The sequence below is a fragment of the Mobula hypostoma genome, chromosome 6, assembly GCF_963921235.1.
Source record: "Mobula hypostoma chromosome 6, sMobHyp1.1, whole genome shotgun sequence".
NCBI lineage: Eukaryota > Metazoa > Chordata > Chondrichthyes > Myliobatiformes > Myliobatidae > Mobula > Mobula hypostoma.
This window is the reverse complement of record NC_086102.1, coordinates 44311226-44334814: the sequence shown is the minus strand read 5'-3', so window position 1 is coordinate 44334814 and position 23589 is coordinate 44311226. Positions and strand designations below refer to the sequence as shown.

The window sequence follows — 23589 nt, the reverse complement described above, 5'->3', positions numbered from 1 at the left end:
AACAGCCTTCTCTCTCTGAGAATTAGCAATTACTGAGATAGTTCACAGGCTCTAGGTGTCTTGCCCAGGGACACAATTAAGTGTTGCACGATCATATTTTCCGAAACATACCAGGTGCACATTGGTTGTTTGTCAGCCTTAGTTCTTTTATTGATCTATTGCAGTTCATTGTTTTTCTGTGAAAGACTGCAAGAAGATGTATTGAGGTCGTACTGTATATGCTGACATGTATGTACTTTGATAATATATTTATTTTGAACGTTGATTTCCAGTAGAATCTGGATGCTGATGCGTTTTTGAACTGTCATCATTTTTAAGGTTGAAACCACGGCAGTCAATTTTCAACCAGCAAACCTGCAAGCGGCAATGTTAGTTTGGTTTATTTTCAGTGATTGACCGATAACACTGGCCAGAGCACTGGAAATAATTGGCCTACTCTTCCTTGATAGTACTCTGACAATGACTTTGACTCCCTCACTACAGCACCACAATATCAGCCTTGACTCCACAGCGTTTTGAATTAGAAGTCAAGACGAATTAAGCCAGCGATATCAGGCAGAATTCTCACCTCAACACTGCTTCTGACCAACTAACTCAGCATGACTCATTGGGTAAACTACTGAGCCCTCACACTATGATTGTTGATATTTTGTAAACCTGCGTTTACTTCTAGACATAAAGTACAGTTTGCCTCAAAACATAATTCTGTCATATTGTCATCATGGTTCAGTTCACAGATCGTTTTGTTACATCAGCTAAGTGCCCGTTGTCTCCCTCTTCATGCTACATTGGTGAAGCTTCTTACCAGCTTTGAAGGACATTATGAATTTCAATGCTATCAGTCATGGTCGAACTCCCTGTCACTCAATCCATAATTTAAACATTATATCTCTTTCTCCTTCTTTCCATCTCCATCATCTCATCTGAAATGTCACTGTCCCTTGAGATGAGAATTGACTTTATTCAGATTATTGTGAGAAGAATTGACTCTTGCTTATGACCAGTAATATTCTTGAGGTTGCATCTCAGCAGTAAGTATAGTCTCTGTGTGTCAGGAGCAATGAATGTTCAACTTTGAGCCATTCATAGTGCCTCACCAGACATTATTTCCTTGCACAAGAGGAATGATTTCTCTCCTTTGGTTTGCCTAGATCTTTCATAATTTCAAATATCTTTATCAGATCCATTTCTTTGTTTGAAAACTAACGACCCCAGCTTCTCTCATTTAACAGTGTATCTAAAGTTATCCCCAGAATCAACTACTAACCCCTTTCTCCTTCGAAATATCTTTCCCACACAGAACTGGACACATGCTCTAATTGGGGTGAATCGGTGTTTTATGAAGGTTCATCATGTCTTCCTGGCTCTCACACTGTATGCCTCTCTCTGTAAAGCCCAAAATACATACTGTCTCTGAAACACTTTGTCAATTTGCCCCTTCGCATACTGTACAACGTATAATAATGCACACAAGACCTTTGATCTCCCAGTTCCTGTGTAATTTTTAGATTTGTGTCCACTGGTTTGTGCTGCCTCTCCTAATGTCCCTTGCTGATACTTAATGATAGAGTGATGGACCACAACAGCACAGAAACAGACCCTTCAGCCCATCAGCTCCATGCTGACCATTAGTCTGCCTAGTTCTATCGATATGCACCCGGATCATATCCCTCCATACCCCTCCCGTCCATGTACCTATACAAATTTCTCTAAAGTATTGAAATCGAACCTGCATCCACCAATTCATTCTACATACTCACCACCCTCTGAGTGAAGAAGTTCCCCTTAAATTTTTCACCTTTCATCCTTAACCCATGATCCCTAGTTCTAGTGTCACCCAACTTCAGTGGAAAAAACCTGCTTACAGTTACCCAATCTATATTCTTCATGTTTTTGCATACCTTCTACAAATCTCCCCTCAATTTTTATGTTCTAGGGAATAAAATCCTAAGCTATCCAGCCTTTCCCTATAACTCAGGTCCTCAAGTCCAGGTAACACCCTTTTAAATTTTCTCGGTACTCTTTCAATCTTATTTACATCTTTCCTATAGACAGGTGAGCAAAACTACACACAATATTCCAAATTAGGCCTCACCAACATCTTATACAATTTCCAAGTAACATACAAACTCCTGCACTCATCACATTGATTATGAAGGCCATTGTGCCAAGAGCGTTTCTTACAGCACCATCTTACCCAGGACACCACTTCCAAGGAATTACGGATCTGTATTCCAAGATCTCTCCGTTCTTCCAATTAGGGGTTGATCGTCATGGAATCCTAAAAATTCAGGGTACTGCTTAACTCATTGTGCCTAATCTGGGTTTTTGAAACAACCATCCTAAATAACCCCACTCTCCTACCTTTCTCCTGTTAGCCCTGAAGAAATAATACTCTGCGCCCAGGTTTGTGCACATGAATGTTTCTCTTTATGTATTCAAGGAAGTTAGTGACAAAGATGAAAGAATCCTGAAAGCTGGTTTTTGTTCTCTCAAATTCATCCTCAGGCCCTGTCAATGTCTAAAACTAGGAACTCTTTCTCTCTTCGGCTGTCCATCGATTTTCGATGATGACTTGAGACCTGGGCAAGGTTGTATGGAAGATCAGCAGTTGCCCATGCTGCAAGTCTCCCCTCTCTGTGCGACTGATGTTGTCCAAGGGAAGGGCACTAGAACCCATACAGCTTGGCACTGGTGTCGCCACAGAGCAATGTGTGGTTAAGTGCCTTGCTCAAGGACACAACACGCTGCCTCAGCTGAGGCTCAAACTAGCAACCTTCAGATCAGTAGACCGATGCCTTAACCACTTGTCCACGCGCCACACAAACTAGGAACAGACCCAGTTTTAATCTGCACATTAGACAGGAAGAGGTGTTTGTGCTCATCTTACACTTTCTTACTGCGCACCTACCTTGAAAACTCCAAAAGTACCGTGAAATGCTGAGAACCACACCTTACTGAAGGCTTTCTGGAAAGTACCATCTTCACTGGTCTATGTATTCCTAAAAATCTTTGGCAGTCTTGTGAGATTGAATCAGGTTGATTGCGCAATGGGATCTTTAGATTCTTGACCCAAATAACTGGTTCTCCATTCATGGGGCATGAACCAGTTCCCAGGAACTGCTGGGACCTCTTGGCAGCATTACAGTGAAGTCTTCCCTTCAAATCTGGATTCAAAAGTTTCAAAGGTACATGTAATGTTGGAGAACATATACAATAGACATCCTGAAATACTTCTTCTTTGCAGCCATCCACGAAAATAGAGGAGTGTGCCCAAAGAATGAATGACAGTTAAGTGTTAGAACGCCAAAGCCCACCCCAGCTCCCCCTCCCACATGTAAACAACAGCAAAGCAACAATGCCCCCTCCCCCACCAGCAGAAAAAAAACATTGGCACCCCCCACGGAGCACTCAAGTGTGCAGCAAAGCATCAACAAAGTCACAGACTTGCAGTACCCCAAAGACTACTCGTTCACCCGGTATTCGACATACCACAGGCTCTCTCTGTCTCTCTCCCTAATAAGGGAGAAAGAGGTGTCCCCGTTTCGCAAGAGGGGAGACATAGCAAGCAACTCGCCAGAAAAGACAAAACAAGAGGTAATAGGGAGGTGAAATACAAGCAAATAAACATGAGAAGAAATGAAACGATTCCTGAAATGGTTAAGTGGAGATCAAAGAATGAAGAAATAAAAGACGTATATGAAAAATGTGTGAAAATGAAAAAAGCTGACTGTTAAACCAGTGGAGAGGGAAGGGTGTAAAATCTGTAAAAGTGAATAAGATGCGTGGATCTAGGAACCAACCAGGACAGTAGGAATAAAAATGGGCTGGTTTGTAATCCCTTTCACCATTTATCAGTCTTGATATTGACCATTTTTCGCTGCGCTCCACCCCCAGCTATTGAGCTCCTTGATCATTGCAACTACTGTTTTATACATTCACATCTTTGATTTCACCCATGCGATCTCTCTTGATAGCTACTCCTAACGTGCCCATAGTTTCCACCATTTTTTCTTGTGAATTAATATAAAACTGTTTAGGATCTGAATTAATAAAAATTATATTTTCATGTCTAACAAATTATTCATAAATCCATTAATATTACATTTTAAATTTTTATCTGACCCAAGATCAAGTTTCCTTGATACTTAACCAAGAAAATGTTAGCTGTTATGTTAAGCAGAATGCTGAATACAATTATCGTGCAGTTATCTCTCTCATTGTGGAACAAAATCTTGCTCCTACCTCCACTGTACAAATTGCTGCAGTTTGTGGCATGTACTGTCTGTTGACCTTTCTTTTAGAATTAATCTCCAAAGACTTCACAGAAGAGAATCCAATTAATTTAATATCTTCCCAAAGCGATATTGAAAAATACCATTTTTCACTGTTGGTTCTTTCTTTCATTTACTAAAGTTGTAATTGTTTTCTATCAAATTAATTATAATGATTTTCACACATAATACAACAGGATTCTGTGACACAGTGCAGCTTGTTTCTAACATTGGTATTACATCTGATTTCAAACCTGACTAGTGCAACGTAATTGCATTAATAACTTCCCCCTGTGCATTTGTGGGATGCTTAAAACTTTATTTTACTTTTTTAAAAGTTTCATTGTAATTTTTGTATTGTAGAAATTTATTTGTGCTTCAGTTTCAAAGACAGACCAAGTAACACCTCACACATGTGAGCCTCGACAATGATTGTTGTACCATTTACTCTTGTAAGTGTCAAAGTTAAACTGGCTCCGGGACTGGTTTTTCACATTCCTATCTTGTGAATATCTGAGCCAATTTTAAGACTGTTGCTGCTGCTACAGGATCAAGTTGACACCTTCCTGTTCAATATTACATTGCCACTCATTGTGTTAACTGGTTGACAATTAGGATTCCTGACCTTACAGTCTACCTCATGGCTTTGTATCTCATCACCTTATTGTCTGCCTACATGCACCTTCTCTGTGAATGTACACTACTTTGTTTTACGTTATTCCTTTCCAGTGTCCTACTTTAATATACTATTCTAGTGAAATTTTCTGTAAAGACAGCATGCAAAACAAAGATTTTCACTGTACCTCAGCACATGTGATAATAATGAAACAATCACCAATTAAAGGACGAATTCTCCAGTACATCCTCCCGCAGTCTTCTGATTTTTCATATGGGGACTGAAACAACTCTGGAATGAGAAATGGCTATCAATTGGTCAAAGAGTGGATTGGGAGTAAGATCAGAGTACCAAAAGAGAAAGAAACATAGAGTATCTGCAGTTTGCTGATTGATCTTCCACAATTTTGATTAGTATAATTTGAAAGAAAGAAAAGAAATTGTGCTGCTGATACTCCTGATTCCTGCTAATCTTTCAGGTAGACTTGCACCTTGTCTCATTTAGAGACCTCATTATGTAAGTCTCATTATCATCCTACCATTCAAAATCTTAGAGCTTTGTGGCTTCTTGTTATATTTTGAGATACCAACTTTAACTCTTCAAAATATACAATTAACTTTGCTTAACTAAAATGCACAATTTCAGTGTAAAAATGCTTCAGGTTACTTCATGTCCTTTTGGACTCAGTTGCGAGTCAGCTGTGTATTGTTTTTCTGAAAGTTAATTAGTAAGCACAAATCAGAAAAGTTTATAGATTGTAGATTATGTAATGTCTGATAACAGGCTGTGCAATGACACCAGATACAGAAAGACAAATTAATGCAGTAATAAGAAGGTGTAGAGAGTCACCTGCAGAGAATTACAGAGGCAAACTTTTCTTCAAGTACAGAGATCAATTGATTAAAAGTTACTTATTTGATCACAGCTACTGGAAAGCCATATTGATGTTTTAAATTTCTTGGAGCTGATTACTGGAATTTCAAAACCAGTCAACTACAAGTTTTGTTAGTATTTTATTACAGAGTCACTCAGCAGCTGAGAGCCAGGGAGACTATTCATGATGTGTCTGCCTCTGAGTGCCTGGCCCACTTCATAAAAGGGCAGCACTGAGAGATCATGAAAATCAACTTATTTTGACACAGCTTCTAATGCTGAAAAAGACTTTTATATCATGGAGCTTAGAAAAATAAAGGGCTATAGGTAACCCTAGCAACACATCAAAGTTGCTGGTGAACGCAGCAGTCCAGGCAGCATCTCTAGGAAGAGGTGTAGTCGACGTTTCAGGCCGAGACCCTTCATCAGGACTAACTGAAGGAAGAGTTAGTAAGAGATTTGAAAGTGGGAGGGGGAGGGGGAGACCCAGAATGATAGGAGAAGACAGGAGGGCGAGGGATGGAGCCAAGAGCTGGACAGGTGATTGGCAAAGGGGATATGAGAGGATCATGGGACAGGAGGTCCAGGGAGAAAGACAAGGGGGGGAACCCAGAGGATGGGCAAGGGGTATAGTCAGAGGGACAGAGGGAGAAAAAGGAGAGCGAGAGAAAGAATGTGTGTATAAAAATAAATAACGGATGGGGTACGAGGGGGAGGTGGGGCATTAGCGGAAGTTAGAGAAGTCGATGTTCATGCCATCAGGTTGCAGGCTACCCAGACGGAATATAAGGTGTTGTTCCTCCAACCTGAGTGTGGCGTCATCTTTACAGTAGAGGAGGCCGTGGATAGACATGTCAGAATGGGAATGGGACGTGGAATTAAAATGTGTGGCCACTGGGAGATCCTGCTTTCTCTGGTGGACAGAGCGTAGGTGTTCAGCAAAGCGGTCTCCCAGTCTACGTTGGATCTCGCCAATATATAGAAGGCCACATCGGGAGCATCGGATGCAGTATATCACCCCAGCCGACTCACAGGTGAAGTGTCGCCTCACCTGGAAGGACTGTCTGGGGCCCTGAATGGTGGTAAGGGAGGAAGTGTAAGAGCATGTTTAGCACTTGTTCCGCTTACAAGGATAAGTGCCAGGAGGGAGATCAGTGGGGAGGGATGGGGGGGACGAATGGACAAGGGAGTTGCGTAGGGAGCGATCCCTGCGGAATGCAGAGAGGGGGGGGAGGGAAAGATGTGCTTAGTGGTGTGATCCCGTTGGAGGTGGCGGAAGTTACGGAGAATAATATGTTGGACCCGGAGGCTGGTGGGGTGGTAGGTGAGGACCAGGGGAACCCTATTCCTAGCGGGGTGGCGGGAGGATGGAGTGAGAGCAGATGTGCGTGAAATGGGGGAGATGCATTTGAGAGCAGAGTTGATAGTAGAGGAAGGGAAGCCCCTTTCTTTAAAAAAGGAGGACATCTCCCTCGTCCTGGAATGAAAAGCCTCATCCTGAGAGCAGATGCGGCGGAGACGGAGGAATTGCGAGAAGGGAATGGCATTTCAGCAAAGCGGTCTCCCAGTCTGCATCTGGTCTCGCCTACGCTCTGTCCGCCAGAGAAAGCAGGATCTCCCAGTAGCCACACATTTTCATTCCACATCCCATTCCCATTCTGACATGTCTGTCCACGGCCTCCTCTACTGTAAAGATGAAGCCACATTCGGGTTGGAGGAACAACACCTTATATTCCGTCTGGGTAGCCTGCAACCTGATGGCATGAACATCGACTTCTCTAACTTCGGCTAATGCCCCAGCTCCCCCTTGTACCCCATCCGTTATTTATTTCTATACACACATTCTTTCTCTAACTCTCCTTTTTCTCCCTCTGTCCCTCTGACTATACCCCTTGCCCATCCTCTGGGTGCCTTCCCCCCCCTTGTCTTTCTCCCCGGACCTCCTGTCCCATGATCCTCTCATATCCCCTTTGCCAATCACCCGTCCAGCTCTTGGCTCCATCCCTACCCCTCCTGTCTTCTCCTATCATTTTGGATCTCCCCCTCCTCCTCCCCCTCCCACTTTCAAATCTCTTACTAACTCTTCCTTCAGTTAGTCCTGACGAAGGGTTTCGGCCTGAAACGTCGACTGTACCTCTTCCTAGAGATGCTGCCTGGCCTGCTGCGTTCACCAGCAACTTTGATGTGTGTTGCTTGAATTTGCAGCGTCTGCAGAATTCCTGTTGTATCGGTAACCCTAGGTAATTTCTAAATTCAGTACGTGTTCGGCACAGCATTGTGGGCAGAAGGGCTGTTTCGTGCTGTAGGTTTTCTTTGTTTCTATCATGTCAGTGTAAAAGCAAGCATGAATTGTCACAACTTTGGAACAGTTCAGACCAGATGAAATAACTAATAGACAATTGAATAAAAGGCAGTTGATCTCCAATTAGAATGATGCCTGAACAAGATTAATTCAACACACAGTAAAAAATCCTAACATGTCTCAAAGGCTATAATTTGTTTTCAAAATAATGGTGAGCCAACTAGCATCCATTGCTCCTCTGCTCATATGGTACAACACCTTCAGGCAAGATGTATGTGTGAGTATCTAAATGTTGGTGTCCGAAAGGCATTGTACTGTGTTTCATGGAAAGTGCATCTTGCTGAATGGCTCATTGTTGAAATGTATAAGAACTATAAAGTTGCTGCATTTGTGCAGTAGGTCAAATTAAACTTACACAGCAAGTTCAAAGTCTTATTCCATCAACCAGGCAGAATGATGTAATGACTTTTTAAATACTACCAGTCAGAATTCCTAACATTGACAATTAAACTATTGTAAGCAAAGAGTTCCCATTAAGTCTTTATTGAGAGATTTCACAAATATAAAATCCTTTTTCCTTATTTTTATTTCTTCCTCTTTCTTTGATTTAGCTTTGAATCTACTTGCTTTAATTTATGATTACTTCGTACTTTCTTAGTGATATCACAATCTATTAATTTGATTGAAGATGCATAGTTCATTGTTGTTTTGCTCTCATCCTGAGAACAAGGTTTCTCTTGTTATGCAGACATCCCACCCTGCAAAAACTCATTTCAGAGAAGTAGCACCCCAGCCCCCCGCAGCCCCATATCCCCCCCCCCACCCCTGTCGACCTTCAAGGGTGTATGTAATACTTTGTTTAGTGATTTTGTCCAATGTGTAAACCAAGTTGGGTATATGCAGCAAATGTGACATTAAAATATGTACTTATATTATATTACCATGTTTATTCTATTACAATTTTAAGCAAGTCTACAGGGAGTTTGGCCTCATCACGTAGGACATCAATAGCCTAGCTCCTTGGCAGCCAGCCAGCCAGTTTAAATCAGGGGTCCCCAACCTTCTTTGCACCGCGGACCAGTTTAATATTGACAATATTCTTGCAGACCGGCCGACCCGGGGAGGGGTGGGTGTTAAACGCAATCGGAATATAGGTGATAAGTCCACTATAAGTCACTTGTAAGTGGCTAATACACTCAATTTTGTTTCTAAAGGGGTTTATCTAACGAATTTAATATTAAACACACAGCGCATGTTTTCCTCACATGAATGTAGTGGTAAGTCAATTATAACAGTGGTCCCAAACCTCCGGGCCGCGAAGAATGCAGTGGTACAGCAGTAGCCAGAATGCACCCGGCACATCTTTAAGAAAAAAGCTGAAATAAACAAGCTAATTGATTAGGGGCCGCCTAGCACATAAATGTCTGCCCAGATCAGAGGCAACACAATCGGCAATCACCTCTGATCTGGTGGCACCTAATTAATTAGCTTGTTTATTTCAGCTTTTTTCTTAAAGACGTGCTGGGTGTGTTCCGGCCACCGCTGTATTCTTCGCAGCCTGGAGGGTGGGGACCACTGAATTATAGGTCACTAATAAGTCAATAGCATCATAACATTTTAAGTAACGTTTGGATATTAAACACAGCGCATATTTTCCTCATATGAACATATAAAATCATTGCAACACACCAATATCGCTGAATCAGTGGGAGCCCTGGGCTTGTTTTCCTGCAACAACACGGTCCTATCGAGGGGTGATGGGGGACAGTGATACTCAAAGGGGGTTCCTGATGTCCAGTCTATTCCGCAATTTCGTTTTCGTTGCATTCTTTGCAGAAAACTCCGCTTCACAGAAATATGTTGGAAATGGAAGCAATGTTTTCAGTGCTTTCGTGGCTATCTCAGGATATTCAGCCTTGACTTTGATCCAGAATGCCGGCAGAGATGTTATGTCAAACATACCTTTCAGCCCACCATCATTTGCAAGCTCGAGGAGTTGATCTTTTCCCCATGCTGACATGGATGATTCACCGGGGACATTCACAAATGGGTCACGGACCCATTCCTTTGCACGTCTTGGGTCACTGATGACCTCGCGTGCGTTAAAATTCAACAGTGCGTGACAGGGAATGAGGAAAAGTGCAGCTGACTCATATTGTTTCCTCATGGCCCGGTGGTTGGGGACCAATCTGAGCATGAAGAGAGACCAATCAGGATGCAGGCTGTCCCTCTCAAAAAATATCTATTTCCGGGATATTGTATATAATTTCCGGGCGTCAGGAAGCCACTATCAATATGCGGGAGACTCCCGGAACTTCAGGGAGAGGTGGGATGTCTGGTTATGACATTATCTGTAAAATTGGCAGAAGAATATCATTGTTATTAAAGAGACAAGGGTCAACTTAAAGCCAACTCCAACAGTTGCCCAACTACAGCAAATGCCTGTTGCTGTAAAATGTAGAACATAGAACAGTACCGCAAAATAGGGGAACTCTAGCCCACAACAAACAACAGGAATTCTGCAGATGCTGGAAATTCAAGCAACATACATCAAAGTTGCTGGTGAACGCAGCAGGCCAAGCAGCATCTATAGGAAGAGGCGCAGTCGACGTTTCAGGCCAAGACCCTTCGTCAGGACTAACTGAAGGAAGAGTGAGTAAGGGATTTGAAAGCTGGAGGGGGAGGGGGAGATGCAAAATGATAGGAGAAGACAGGAGGGGGAGGGATAGAGCCGAGAGCTGGACAGGTGATAGGCAAAAGGGGATATGAGAGGATCATGGGACAGGAGGTCCGGGAAGAAAGACAAGTGGGGGGGTGACCCAGAGGATGGGCAAGAGGTATATTCAGAGGGACAGAGGGAGAAAAAGGAGAGTGAGAGAAAGAATGTGTGCATAAAAATGAGTAACAGATGGGGTACGAGGGGGAGGTGGGGCCTTAGCGGAAGTTAGAGAAGTCGATGTTCATGCCATCAGGTTGGAGGCTACCCAGACGGAATATAAGGTGTTGTTCCTCCAACCTGAGTGTGGCTTCATCTTTACAGTAGAGGAGGCCGTGGATAGACATGTCAGAATGGGAATGGGATGTGGAATTAAAATGTGTGGCCACTGGGAGATCCTGCTTTCTCTGGCGGACAGAGCGTAGATGTTCTTCATTTTTTAAAGAAAGGGGCTTCCCTTCCTCCACTATCAACTCTGCTCTTAAACACATCTCCCCCATTTCACGTACATCTGCTCTCACTCCATCCTCCCACCACCCCACTAGGAATAGGGTTCCCCTGGTGCTCACCTACCACCCCACCAGCCTCCGGGTCCAACATATTATTCTCCGTAACTTCCGCCACCTCCAACGGGATCCCACCACTAAGCACATCTTTCCCTCCCCCCCTCTCTCTGCATTCTGCAGGGATCGCTCCCTACACAACTCCCTTGTCCATTCGTCCCCCCCATCCCTCCCCACTGATCTCCCTCCTGGCACTTATCCGTGTAAGCGGAACAAGTGCTACACATGCCCTTACACTTCCTCCCTTACCACCATTCAGGGCCCCAAACAGTCCTTCCAGGTGAGGCATCACTTCACCTGTGAGTCGACTGGGGTGATATACTGCGTCCGGTGCTCCCGATGTGGCTTTTTATATATTGGTGAGACCCGACGCAGACTGGGAGACCGCTTTGCTGAACATCTACGCTCTGTCCACCAGAGAAAGCAGGATCTCCCAGTGGCCACACATTTTAATTCCACATCCCATTCCCATTCTGACATGTCTATCCACGGCCTCCTCTACTGTAAAGATGAAGCCACACTCAGGTTGGAGGAACAACACCTTATATTCCGTCTGGGTAGCCTCCAACCTGATGGCATGAACATCGACTTCTCTAACTTCCGCTAAGGCCCCACCTCCCCCTCGTACCCCATCTGTTACTCATTTTTATGCACACATTCTTTCTCTCACTCTCCTTTTTCTCCCTCTGTCCCTCTGAATATACCTCTTGCCCATCCTCTGGGTCACCCCCCCCCCGTCTTTCTCCCTAGGCCTCCTGTCCCATGATCCTCTCGTATCCCCTTTTGCCTATCACCTGTCCAGCTCTCGGCTCTATCCCTCCCCCTCCTGTCTTCTCCTATCATTTTGCATCTCCCCCTCCCCCTCCAGCTTTCAAATCCCTTACTCACTCTTCCTTCAGTTAGTCCTGACGAAGGGTCTTGGCCTGAAACGTCGACTGCGCCTCTTCCTATAGATGCTGCTTGGCCTGCTGCGTTCACCAGCAACTTTGATGTATGTTGTGCTGACAACACGATTAATTCTGGTGAATGCAGCAGGTCAGGCAGCATCTCTAGGAAGAGGTACAGTCGACGTTTCAGGCTGGGACCCTTCGTCAGGACTAACTGAAGGAAGAGCTAGTAAGAGATTTGAAAGTGGAAGGGGGAGGGGGAGATCCAAAATGATAGAAGACAGGAGGGGGAGGGATGGAGCCAAGAGCTGGACAGGTGATAGGCAAAAGGGATATGAGAGGATCATGGGATAGGAGGCCCAGGGAGAAGGAAAAAGGGGGAGGGGGGAAACCCAGAGGATGGGCAAGAGGTACAGTCAGAGGGACAGAGGGAGAAAAAGGAGAGTGAGAGAAAGAATGTGTGTATATAAATAACGGATGGGGTACGAGGGGGAGGTGGGGCATTAGTGGAAGTTAGAGAAGTCAATATTCTTGCCATCAGGTTGGAGGCTACCCAGACGGAATATAAGGTGTTGTTCCTCCAACCTGAGTTGGAGTGTCCCAGCCTGAAACGTCGACTGTACCTCTTCCTAGAGATGCTGCCTGACCTGCTGCGTTCACCAGCAACTTTGATGTGTGTTGCTTGAATTTCCAGCATCTGCAGAATTCCTCATGTTTACGATTAATTCTAATCCCTTCCTCCTACACAGCCCATAAACCTCCATTTTTTTTCTACAAGCTGGACTGTAGCAGGAGGCCTTGGCGAGTTCATTTCTGGGTTGTCATCTAGTATTAAAAAAAAACAGAAATCGGTGCAAGTGTGAATGGAAATTTGGCAATAAAACCAATCTAGCAATCTATCATGAAGTGATGTAATTATTCAGAATAATTAGATTTTGAATACATAAATTACCTCATTATTAGATTGCTGCATGTTGGGCTGTTACAAATTGTAGCAACCACCAAAAAATCAACAATAATCCTTTCCTCGTAAGTTTGGGTTGTTTCCAGGCCTTTATTAAACCAGACTAGAAGAAAGACGTCCAGTCTCAAAATAAGCTGTACTTTGGGTAATAATTTTCTGCATTTGTGAGCACTAATGAAGCAGGGGGCTTGATTTAGCTTCTGGGTGAAGTGATTATGCAAATTATGTTGTCTTTCATAATAAAACAGCAAACCTCTCAACACCTTCATTAACACAGTTTTAAGAAGCTCTGGGAAATTGCATAATATCCACCCACTTACTGGCTAAGGCAACCAATGATCGTTGGAGTCAAGTGCTCAATCACTAATTGCAGATGTTCAGTCGAGAATTTACACATCAAAGCTTTTGTAAAATGGAGCCATTTTCCTCAGAATGCAAGTTCAGTTTCTCAACAACAGCGCACCTTCTCACCCTAAATCATTGTCCGGGAGAGCATGCATCATTTTTGATAATTGCCCACAAAAAGTAAAACTGATCATAATAAAATAATGATCCAGCTTTTGCTTTATTATTGAAATAATGCCAGCAGCATTCACTACTGCTGAATTTCAACAACTGAATCTGATGTTTTCCCTAAGTCAGGTTATCCCCTTAAATTAAAAAAAAACTCTTTCATCTCCTATTTAATCTACTGCATTTTCACAAACCAACAGGGAGTTATAATTAGGAATACATATTTCCTATTAATAACTGTACCACAAAGATTATTAATCCTTTTATATTTTGTTTCAATAATTTAGGAACTTGCAGGGATTTACTAGATTCTATGCATTGAGAAATTATTGTTGAAATTTCCTCAATCAACATTGCTCATTCATAATCTCATGCATTTACTTCACAAAATTGACCCATAATTGTGATAAGGAAAATCACTAAAAGCAACAATCCAGTGAAATGCTGAATGCAATGCATTTTATTCAAACAAAACGTAATAGTAAATAAATGGAAGCTAACAAGAATATATGTGGTTGTATTAAAAGGAAGACTGCACAAACTAAGTATATTTCCATGCATACAGTTTAACTCAGTTTATGATCATATATGTATTTTGTTTGTGTTTTCACCAGTGACTGTCTGAGCCTTTCTATCTTCATCCTTTTGTACCAGTGTCATTGTTCTGTAACTCCGAAATTTTTTTTAAAAATAACAGATCTATTGTTCTCCCTTTCTTTATATACCCTGCAGTGTTTTCACATACAGCAATCAAAATACAGAAACACTGCTTTTGTTTTCTCATTTTCCTTTTTTTTGTCCTCTCCACTTTGTTCCTTCCAGCCAGCATCAGTAACTTGTTCATTTATCTAAATTTATTAACCCTTGTGGATTACTAGACTTGTTTATGAAATGAGCCATAAAATTAAACTTTATATGTAGAGAATGTGTGCTAAATTGGCCTGAAACCTAGAGGGCTATGTTCTAGATGACCATAATAATGCACTGGTAGGAATTGTGAGCAGTCAGTGTCATCATGAGAGGGTTTAAGGTTTTTTAAATTTTGAAATATTTGATCCTCATTTCAGAATGATTTCAGAGTATGATAGAAAGCCTTTGCTAGACGAACACATAAACATCGGAGTAGTTCCGTAACACGTCATCCATTAATGCATGCCTGAGCCACTCAGGTCTATTAATCAATGTATACTGCAGATGCATCGTGTTGCTCCAAAGCCCAGAAGTGCCACATAGAGCTCTCTAACTCCATTTGTCTGGGAACTGTCATCTGTGCAGTTTCAGGCTTCTTGCTTTAATTGCCAGCGTATGCAATGTGTTGTCCAACAGTGTGGAATGTAGTTAGCACTCAGCTGGTTTAAAGTGGATAACATAAAGTGGACATCTCTGTAATGCAAAGTTCTTAAAAAAAAATGTCAGATAAGCATCCACTTTAAATACATGCTATGCTTGGAGCAGCTATTTCTGGTTATTTTGTTTATTCTCCCTTAAACAATCAGTTCCTGCCAAGAGTGTCCCAAGGTTCTGAGGATGTGGACATCTACAAACCCCATGACTGGAGCAATTGCCAGAGCTTACCTCTATGACCCTCCCGACAACCCAACTAAGGGTGGGGGAGTGGTTAGTGATAGGGTGATCATTTAATAAATATATTTCATTTACAATTTTCCACAAGGCACCCATGCTGCCAAGTGTGTACCTCAGGTGCCAGAGTTCAGGTAGGGCAGGATGATACCATAGATCATAGGTTCCCAACTTTGTTTTATGCAAGGTGTCTGTGGACCCCAGGTTGGGAACTCATGCTGCATATAGATCCACCAAGTATCCAAGAGCCATTCAGCCCATCGAGTCTGCTCTACTATTCCATCATGGCTAATTCTTTTCCCTCTCAACCTCATTCTACTGCCTTCTCCCTGTAACCTTTGATGCCTTACTAATCAAGAACCTATCAACCTCTACTTTTAATGCACCCAGTGACTTGGCCTCCACACCCAATTGTGGCAATGAATTCCACAGATTCGCCACCCTCCAGCTGAAGAAATTCCTCCTCATCTCTGTTCTAAAGGGATGCCATTTTATTCTGAGCATGTCCTTTTGGTCCTAGACTCTTCTAATTTTGGGAACAGCCTTCCCATGACAATTCTATCAAGGTCTTTCAATGTTTGGTAGGTTTGAATGAGATCCCCTCATTCTTTTAAAGTCCAGCATGTACAGGCCCCGAGTCATCAAATGCTCCCCATGCATTAACCCTTTCACCCCAGGGTCATTGTTGTAAACCATCTCATTTCTTAGATATGGAGCCAAAATCTGCTCATAACACTCCAACTGTGGTGTGACAAATGCCTTGTAAAGCTTCAGCATTATATCTTTTTTTAAAATTCTAGTCCCCTGGAAATGAATACTAACATTGCGTTTGCCTTCTTTAGTATTGACTCAACCTGCAAGTTAACCTTCAGGGATTCCTGCACGAGGACTCCCAAGTCCCTTTGCACCTCCAAATTCTATCAAAGCGTATGACCGTACACTAAGGGTACGTCCACACTACGCCAGATAATTTTGAAAGCCAAGTTTTTTCTCTTCGTTTTGCCCTCCCGTCCACACTGAGCCTGCGTTTTCAGCCCCCGAAAACGGAGATTTTCGAAAACACACTCCAGAGTGAATAAATCTGAAAACGCTTAATATCCGCCGTAGTGTGTATGGGGTAACTGGAGAGATTTTAAAATGCTGTCATGACAACACCACAACAAAAATGCTTTTTTCTGCTTCTGCTTGGTACTGCGCAGTCGGTGTGAACGGTGTGAGAGTTAAATCGTAAAGTGAGTTTTTTTGACTATTTAAAAACACTGTCATGACGTGCTGGAACAGACGTTCATTGTTTTCTTGAACACCACCACCTAACAATTTCAGAACAGACGGACGAGACTGAAGCCAGTTGACCCATAGTTTACTGAATAAATAAGTATACCACTTCGCCCTGTTTTCTGTCCTTGCTTGTATGAAGGTGGTTTACCTATTTATGCAAGTACTTCTCTGACAATAGATGTGTAACAGCTTAATGTAACATTGTATGGAAATGCAAGATAACGCTGATGCAGACGTTTTATATATTTAACAAGGGGCTTTATTAATGTAATATAGTTTTTCAGTTCGTCGTCAGCTGGGTCATACTGTCCGTGGACTCCCTGTCGGTTGCCTCCATACGCTCCAGTATTTGTTTTTTTTTAAGTTTTAAGTCCTCCGGTGCGAGAGCCAAGAGCAATTCCTTTTAAGTTTTTCTACTCTGTAACTGGACAGACGCGCACGAAGTATATCGTTTCCTCTTCGCTTGTTTTCTGTGTGTCCTGCGCATGCCCAGTAGGAGGAGATTCGCTCAAACATCCGCCTAATGTGGACGGAGATACTTTGAAAAACGCTTAGTGTGGACGCCTGTCATTTTTACTCGAAACCAGCGTTTTCAAAATTATCCGGCGTAGTGTGGACGTACCCTAACTTGCGCTGTAGTCCATCTGCCACTTCTTTGCTCATTCTCCTAATCTATTCAAGCAGACTCCATTTCCTCAACATTTTCTGCCCCTCCACCTGTCTTGTATCTTTTTTCCATCATCCAGGTCATTAACCTATAAAATGAAAAGTGGCGAAATCAGCACTAACCCTGCAGAACACTACTAATCAACGACAGCTGACCAGGAAAGGCCCCCTTTATTGCCACTGTTTGCCTCCTGACAGGCAGCCAATCTGCTGTCCGTGCTAATATATTTCCTGTAATACCATGGGCTTTTAGCTTGTTTAGTAGCCTCATGTGTGGCACCGTTCCAAAGTCTTTCTGGAAATCCAAGTAAACAATATCCATTGACTCTCCTTTGATGTTCCTGTCTGTTATTTCTCAAGAATTCCAACAGATTTTTCAGGCAAGATTTCCTTTTAGGGAATCCATGCTGACTTTGGCTTGTTATATCACGTGCCTCCCCTGCTACCTTCAACCCTGAGTTCCCTGCTACAAATCCATCAGGTCCCCTATCCTTGAGTCTGTTTACTCATGCCCCCCCCCGCGCCAACCCTATTCCCCCACTTACCTCAGGTACGAGGCTGTGCCCTGCTCCAGACTGACATGATTTCCTTTGTGTGCTCTGTCATTGTGGCATGTTCTTTTGTCTAAACAACACACACAAAAAATGCTGGTGAATGCAGCAGGCCAGGCAGCATCTATAGGAAGAGGTACAGTCGACGTTTCGGGCTGAGACCCTTCGTTGACAAAGGGTCTTGGCCCGAAACGTCGACTGTACCTCTTCCTATAGATGCTGCCTGGCCTGCTGCGTTCACCAGCGTTTTTTTGTGTGTGTTGCTTGAATTTCCAGCATCTGCAGGCTTCCTCGTGTTTACGTCCTTTTGTCTAAACCCTGTTTGGTAGCATCCTACTTTGGCCTTCATATGGTACTGAATTTTCCAATGCTAGTCCCTTGAAAATAGTATTAGTTGGTCACTGGGAACCAACTATTGTATCGAACTACTCACACTATACTTGCTAAGCATCTATTCCACACAGTAATTTGTTCCTAGAAACCAATTTTATCACAGGGCTACTTGCTATCATGCAATCTGAGAACCTGCAATCTATGAGTTACTTCTAAATTGCCAGCAGGAGTAACATTACATTTGGCATGTTAATGTGTGAGTACGTTGATTAATTATTAATTTGGTGCACATTTTTACAATAAAGATGCAAACACAGCAACTACACAGCAGTGTTTTGGATATAAAACCTGTTGTACATCACATTGATGACCTCAATGAATATTGCAAAGCAGAGACACTGTCAGTACTGAATTACTCCAGGGAATGTTAAAAGCAGGAATGGGGGAAATGTTTTCTGTTTATCAGCCATGTTTCCTTCCATCTTCTGTGCTAGCTGGATAAAATCAGGTTAAAGTTCAGTATAATTTCTAAACTGTCCATCTTGTGTCTGAATAAACCTGAATTCTCCAAAGGTAAAGTCCGTTGTGCAATTATTTAATTGGCTGGGGAAGAAGAATATGCAGAACAGTTCTTGAGGTACCATGGCTTTGAATTTGATTCTCCACGCTATCTGAAGATCCAAATCAATGTGTGGTGAAGAGTTTTATTTGATGTTGAGTATTTGCTGAAGTTCTGGAGCTCAGTGGGTGAAGAGTGAAAATGAAATAGAGGGAAGATTAGTATCTTGCTAATAGCAAATTGTCTCAGTTCAGTTTGTGGAAAAGTATTTCATCCTGCTGAAGCAACTGTTATAGTGCTTAGAGAGCCAGAGAGAAAAATGAGCAAATTACTAATAACATGTGTTCATCTTTGTTTTGCCTATGACCAGCTCTTTGTTTGTCCTCACAGATGGGAAATTAAAAGTTAACCAACTAAACCGAAATCTTGTGGTAATTGAAAATGACAACATCCACTTAAGCTGTGTCATCACTAATCAAACAAGTCCAGACTCTCAATTCTCTGTGCAATGGTATGTCAAGAAATCACAGGAGAAAGAGAGCAAACTTATTATGAAATCAAATCGTGACTGTGTGTTTGAATATGGGAATGAGCTGGGAAGTCACGAGAGGAAAGAGAGAATGCAAGCTGCAAAACCCTCACGTGGCCATTATACTTTGGTCTTATTCAAGACTGATACCGCTGATAGTGGCAAATACTATTGTCATGTGGAGGAGTGGCTACTGAACCCCAATAACATCTGGTATAAAGTCGGAGAGAACACATCAGGAGTGACCTCTGTCACAGTCAAGCGACCAGGTACTGAATTCCATATTTCTTTCTTTCATGTATTCAACACAATTCAGAACCATGAATGCTTGGGTTTAATTCTGTGGAGAAAGACTTAAGTGATTAAATCTGCTTCAAGGTGGTCCTCGCACATTTCCCTTGATAACTGCAATGGCAAAGGGCTATTCTCAACCCATTGAGCAAAAAATGAGATTCAACTTTAAAGAGCAATAACCTAAAATTTACACCTTTAAAGGTGTGATATTTGCAGAATACACCAATAACCAGTTAACTTGGGCCAAACACAAAGCATCTAGTTCGGAATATTCAGACCAGGAGTACTTGGGGGTAAAAGGTGTGCCCCAGATGACAGGGGTGAAAGGGGATGGGCAATGCAGGCATAGTGAGAACTCTGAGCGTGCAAGTTGGTACCATGTGTGAAGGATCCCAGTGAGTAGATGTTTAAATAATGAGACTTAAGGTAATGGGGTTCCAGCCCAGCACCGCATGGTTAAACCTTTCCAGTTGCAATGTTGCCTGGGGAATGATGGATGTCATTTGGAGTGTATCTGACACAGAAATCACATCAGCTGTGCAACCTGCTCCCAAAAAGCAGTTATGCAGAACGACTGTCATCAATGTCACATTTCAGTCTGGAAAAGTTCTATTTCAGTCAGATACCGCTGAGCTGAACAACACTACACAATCAGCTTCTTGTGGTTATGCTCATCTTAAAAAGCCAATAGAGGCTGCTCTGCTCTCGTCTTACTCTCTGGTGTACGGTGGTCCGTGTATTCTAAAAATGTTAGTTTTTCCATTTTTAAACTGAAGAGTCGAAAGATTTTACAGATCTTCTTTCCTGGCAGAAGCCATTACACTAATCTACCTAATTACAATTTAAGTCCAATTTATTATCGTTTCCTAATGATTTGGGAGTCATTTGCAGCATTAATGGATGTGTAGTATTCTACAAATTGTTCATTAGACTCTGGTATTCGCTTTCAATTTTGTGATCATAAGCTATGAGGGGAAGGGCCAGCCTTTAGCAGCTTTGATTTTTTTTGGGCATTTTGCTGACTAGACAGCTGAATGATTCAGCTCCAGGGTAAATGCACTGTTATCTTTCATACATTTCTTCAGTCCTTCCTCCCCGTGATCATCAAATCAAGACCAACTGTAAAAAAAAATTATTGCATACAGTCTTAGTGCTGCAGATGGTGAAGATTATGAAAAGGGAGCAAATCTTCCCAGCTGTTTCCATCTGCTGACAGCCTCAGTGCCAGCTCTGCAATAACTTGCAGAGAATCATTAAGTTTGTAACTGTTTCCACCTGTACCAAGAACCCAAATCCACTTGCTTTGGATTATCGCGCTGAGTACGTTGAATATGCCTCCCTCTGGCATTTTATTAGCCCTAGTTATAACTGAAAGTTGGCTTGGATCTGAACCTATACCAGCCACGCCAATCCAAACCTAAATAAAGCCTGAGGACTTGTAGCTCAAAGTGCGAGTAAAAATGTCATCTATACAAAGCTGAGATTCATTTTCTTGTGGGCAATCACGGTAAATCCAAGAAACACAAAAGAGTCAATGAAAGACTGCTCATAGCAGGACGGACGAACATCCAATGTGTAAACAGCAGACTCTGCAAGTATAAAAGAAAAAAAAAATAATAGGAAATAAATATCAAGAACATGAGATTAAAAAGTCCTTGAAACTAGTCCACAGGTTTTGGGAACAGTTGTGATATGGGGCAAGTGAAGTTATTCCCTCTGGTTCAGGAGCCTCATGGTTGAGGAGTAATAACTGTTCCTGAACCTGGTGGTGTGTGTCCTGAAGCTTTTGTTCTCCTTCCTGATGGCAGTAATTGGACGAGAGCATGGCCAGGCTAGTAGGGGTCCCTGAAGATGGATGCTGCTTTCCTGCGACAGTACTCCGTGTAGATGTGCTCAATGGCGGGGAGTGCTTTACCTGTGAATGACTGGGTCATATACACTACTTTTTTGTATAAAGTTTCCATTCAAGGGCACCGGTGCTTCTGTACCAGGCCATGGTGCAACCAGTCAATATACTCTCCACCACACTTAGAACTTGTTAAAATTGTAGATGTCATGTTGAATCTACTCAAACTTCTAAGAAAGAAGATACACTGCTGTGCTTTGTTTGTAATGGCACTTACCTGCTGGGCCCAGGACAGGTCCTCTGAAATGATAACACCAAGAAATTTAAAGTTGCTCACCCTCCCCACCTCTGATCCTCCAACGAGGACTGGCTCACGGACCTCCAGCTTCTTCCTGTCTTAGTCGATAATCAGCTCTTTGGTTCTGTTGATGTTGAGTGAGAGGTTGGTGTAGCACTAGTCAACCAGATGTTTAATCTCCCTCCTATATGCTGATTCATCACCACCTTTTATTCGGCCAGCAAACTTAAATACAGCATTTGGAATTTTCCATGTAACCAGCCCAGCATGTTTTGCACATCACAATGAATGGTAAAAATTTAAACAATCAGATTTCTTATTAATTAAATTAAAATCTTGTGTATCCACAGAAAACAATTTACAAACAGTCAAGACTGAAAGGAGTATATCTGTACCGGAGGATGGTCAGATTCAACTGAATTGCAAAATTAGCAATCGTACCAAATTGGATTCCCAACTCTCCGTGGCCTGGTTTACCCAGAAAACCCCAGAGACAGATAGCTATCCTATTTTCAGACTGAGTCGGAATACTGTTTTTGAATATGCTAATTCAATGGATAACAGTACAAGATTGAAGGATAGGCTACAGTTTGAAAAATCTACCAATGATTTGTACAGTTTGATACTTCAGAAAGCAACTATTTCCGACACTGGAAGCTACTACTGTAATGTGGAAGAGTGGCTGCTTGATCCTAACGATAGGTGGTATAAACTGGGAGAAGATCAATCTGGATTGACAACTGTCATTGTACAACAGCCAGGTACTGTGAAGTCATTTGTCTCAGTTTGGATAATTACCATTTACAGAAGCAATGCTTCTTATTAGAAAATTTTAAATGAAAGTTGTGTGGTTCAGCTAGCTTATGGTAAAAACTAATTAGAGTAGGTGCAGAAGGAACATGAAGATAGAACTGCCTGTCAGTCCCATTCCCCGTATCTCACATTTCCAGCTCTCCCTCCCAGTTGCGCGTTACCCAGATGTGAAAATAAATTAAAGGTCTTCATAGTAGCTCCTGGAAATTCATACTCTGCAACACAATGGAACGGCATTCAAAACATGGTCAGCTTATCTCCATCTTACCAGGGGAATTTAAGGATGGCCAATAACTTTAGACTTAACTAATGGTGCACAAGTCCCTTTTAAAGAAAAAAAAGTCATTGTAATTCTTTCACAAACAAGAGAAAATCTGCAGATGCTTGAAAACCAATCAACACACACAAAATGCTGAAGGAACTCAGCAGGCCAGGCAGCATCTATGGAAAAGAGTACAGTCGACATTTTGGGATGAGACTTCTATGGACAAGTGCTAGACCTGGCTTGTAGCTCCTCCCTCACTACCTTTCAGGGCTCCAAAACTGTCCTTCCAGGTGAGGTGACACTTCATCTGTTGGGGTCATTTACTGTGTCCGGTGCTCCCGATATGGTTTCTTGTATATCAGTGAGACTTGACATGGATTGGGAGACCTTTTTGCCAAGCCCCTACGCTCCATCCGTTAGAAAAAGTGGGATCTCTCAGTGCTACCCATTTTAATTCCAATTCCCATTCCCATTCCATGGCCTCCTTCACTGTCGTGATGAGGCCACACTCAGGTTGAAGTAACCACACCTTATAATCCGTCTGGGTAGCCTCCAACCAGATGGCATGAACATTGATTTTTCCAACTTCCCATAATGGCTCCCCCTCTCTTTTGCCATTCTCCATCCCCTTTTCCCTCTCCAACCATATTTCCTTGCCGGCCCACCTCCCCCACTTTCTCCCATGTCCTCTGCTCTCGCACTCCCCCTTATCCAGCCCTGTGTCTCCTTCACCAATCAACTTCCCAGCTCTTTACATCACCCATCCCCCTCCCAGTTTCACCTACCACGTTGTGTTTCTCCCCTCCCCCATTTTTAACTCTATCCCTCATCTTTTTTCTCCAGTCCTGATGAAGGGTCTCAGCCTGAA

General features: G+C 42.6%; 1 protein-coding gene across 3 annotated transcripts in view; it reads left to right on the top strand.

Moving 5' to 3' along the window:
- LOC134347997 (immunoglobulin superfamily member 3-like) overlaps positions 1-23589 on the top strand; it is a 243433-nt gene that overhangs the window by 198165 nt on the left and 21679 nt on the right. For all 3 annotated transcript variants that reach the window (XM_063050728.1, XM_063050726.1, XM_063050729.1), the window contains exons 7-8: positions 19067-19474; positions 21994-22404. In XM_063050728.1, coding sequence (XP_062906798.1) covers positions 19067-19474; positions 21994-22404 — 819 coding nt within the window. The remainder of the gene's footprint in view (positions 1-19066; positions 19475-21993; positions 22405-23589) is intronic.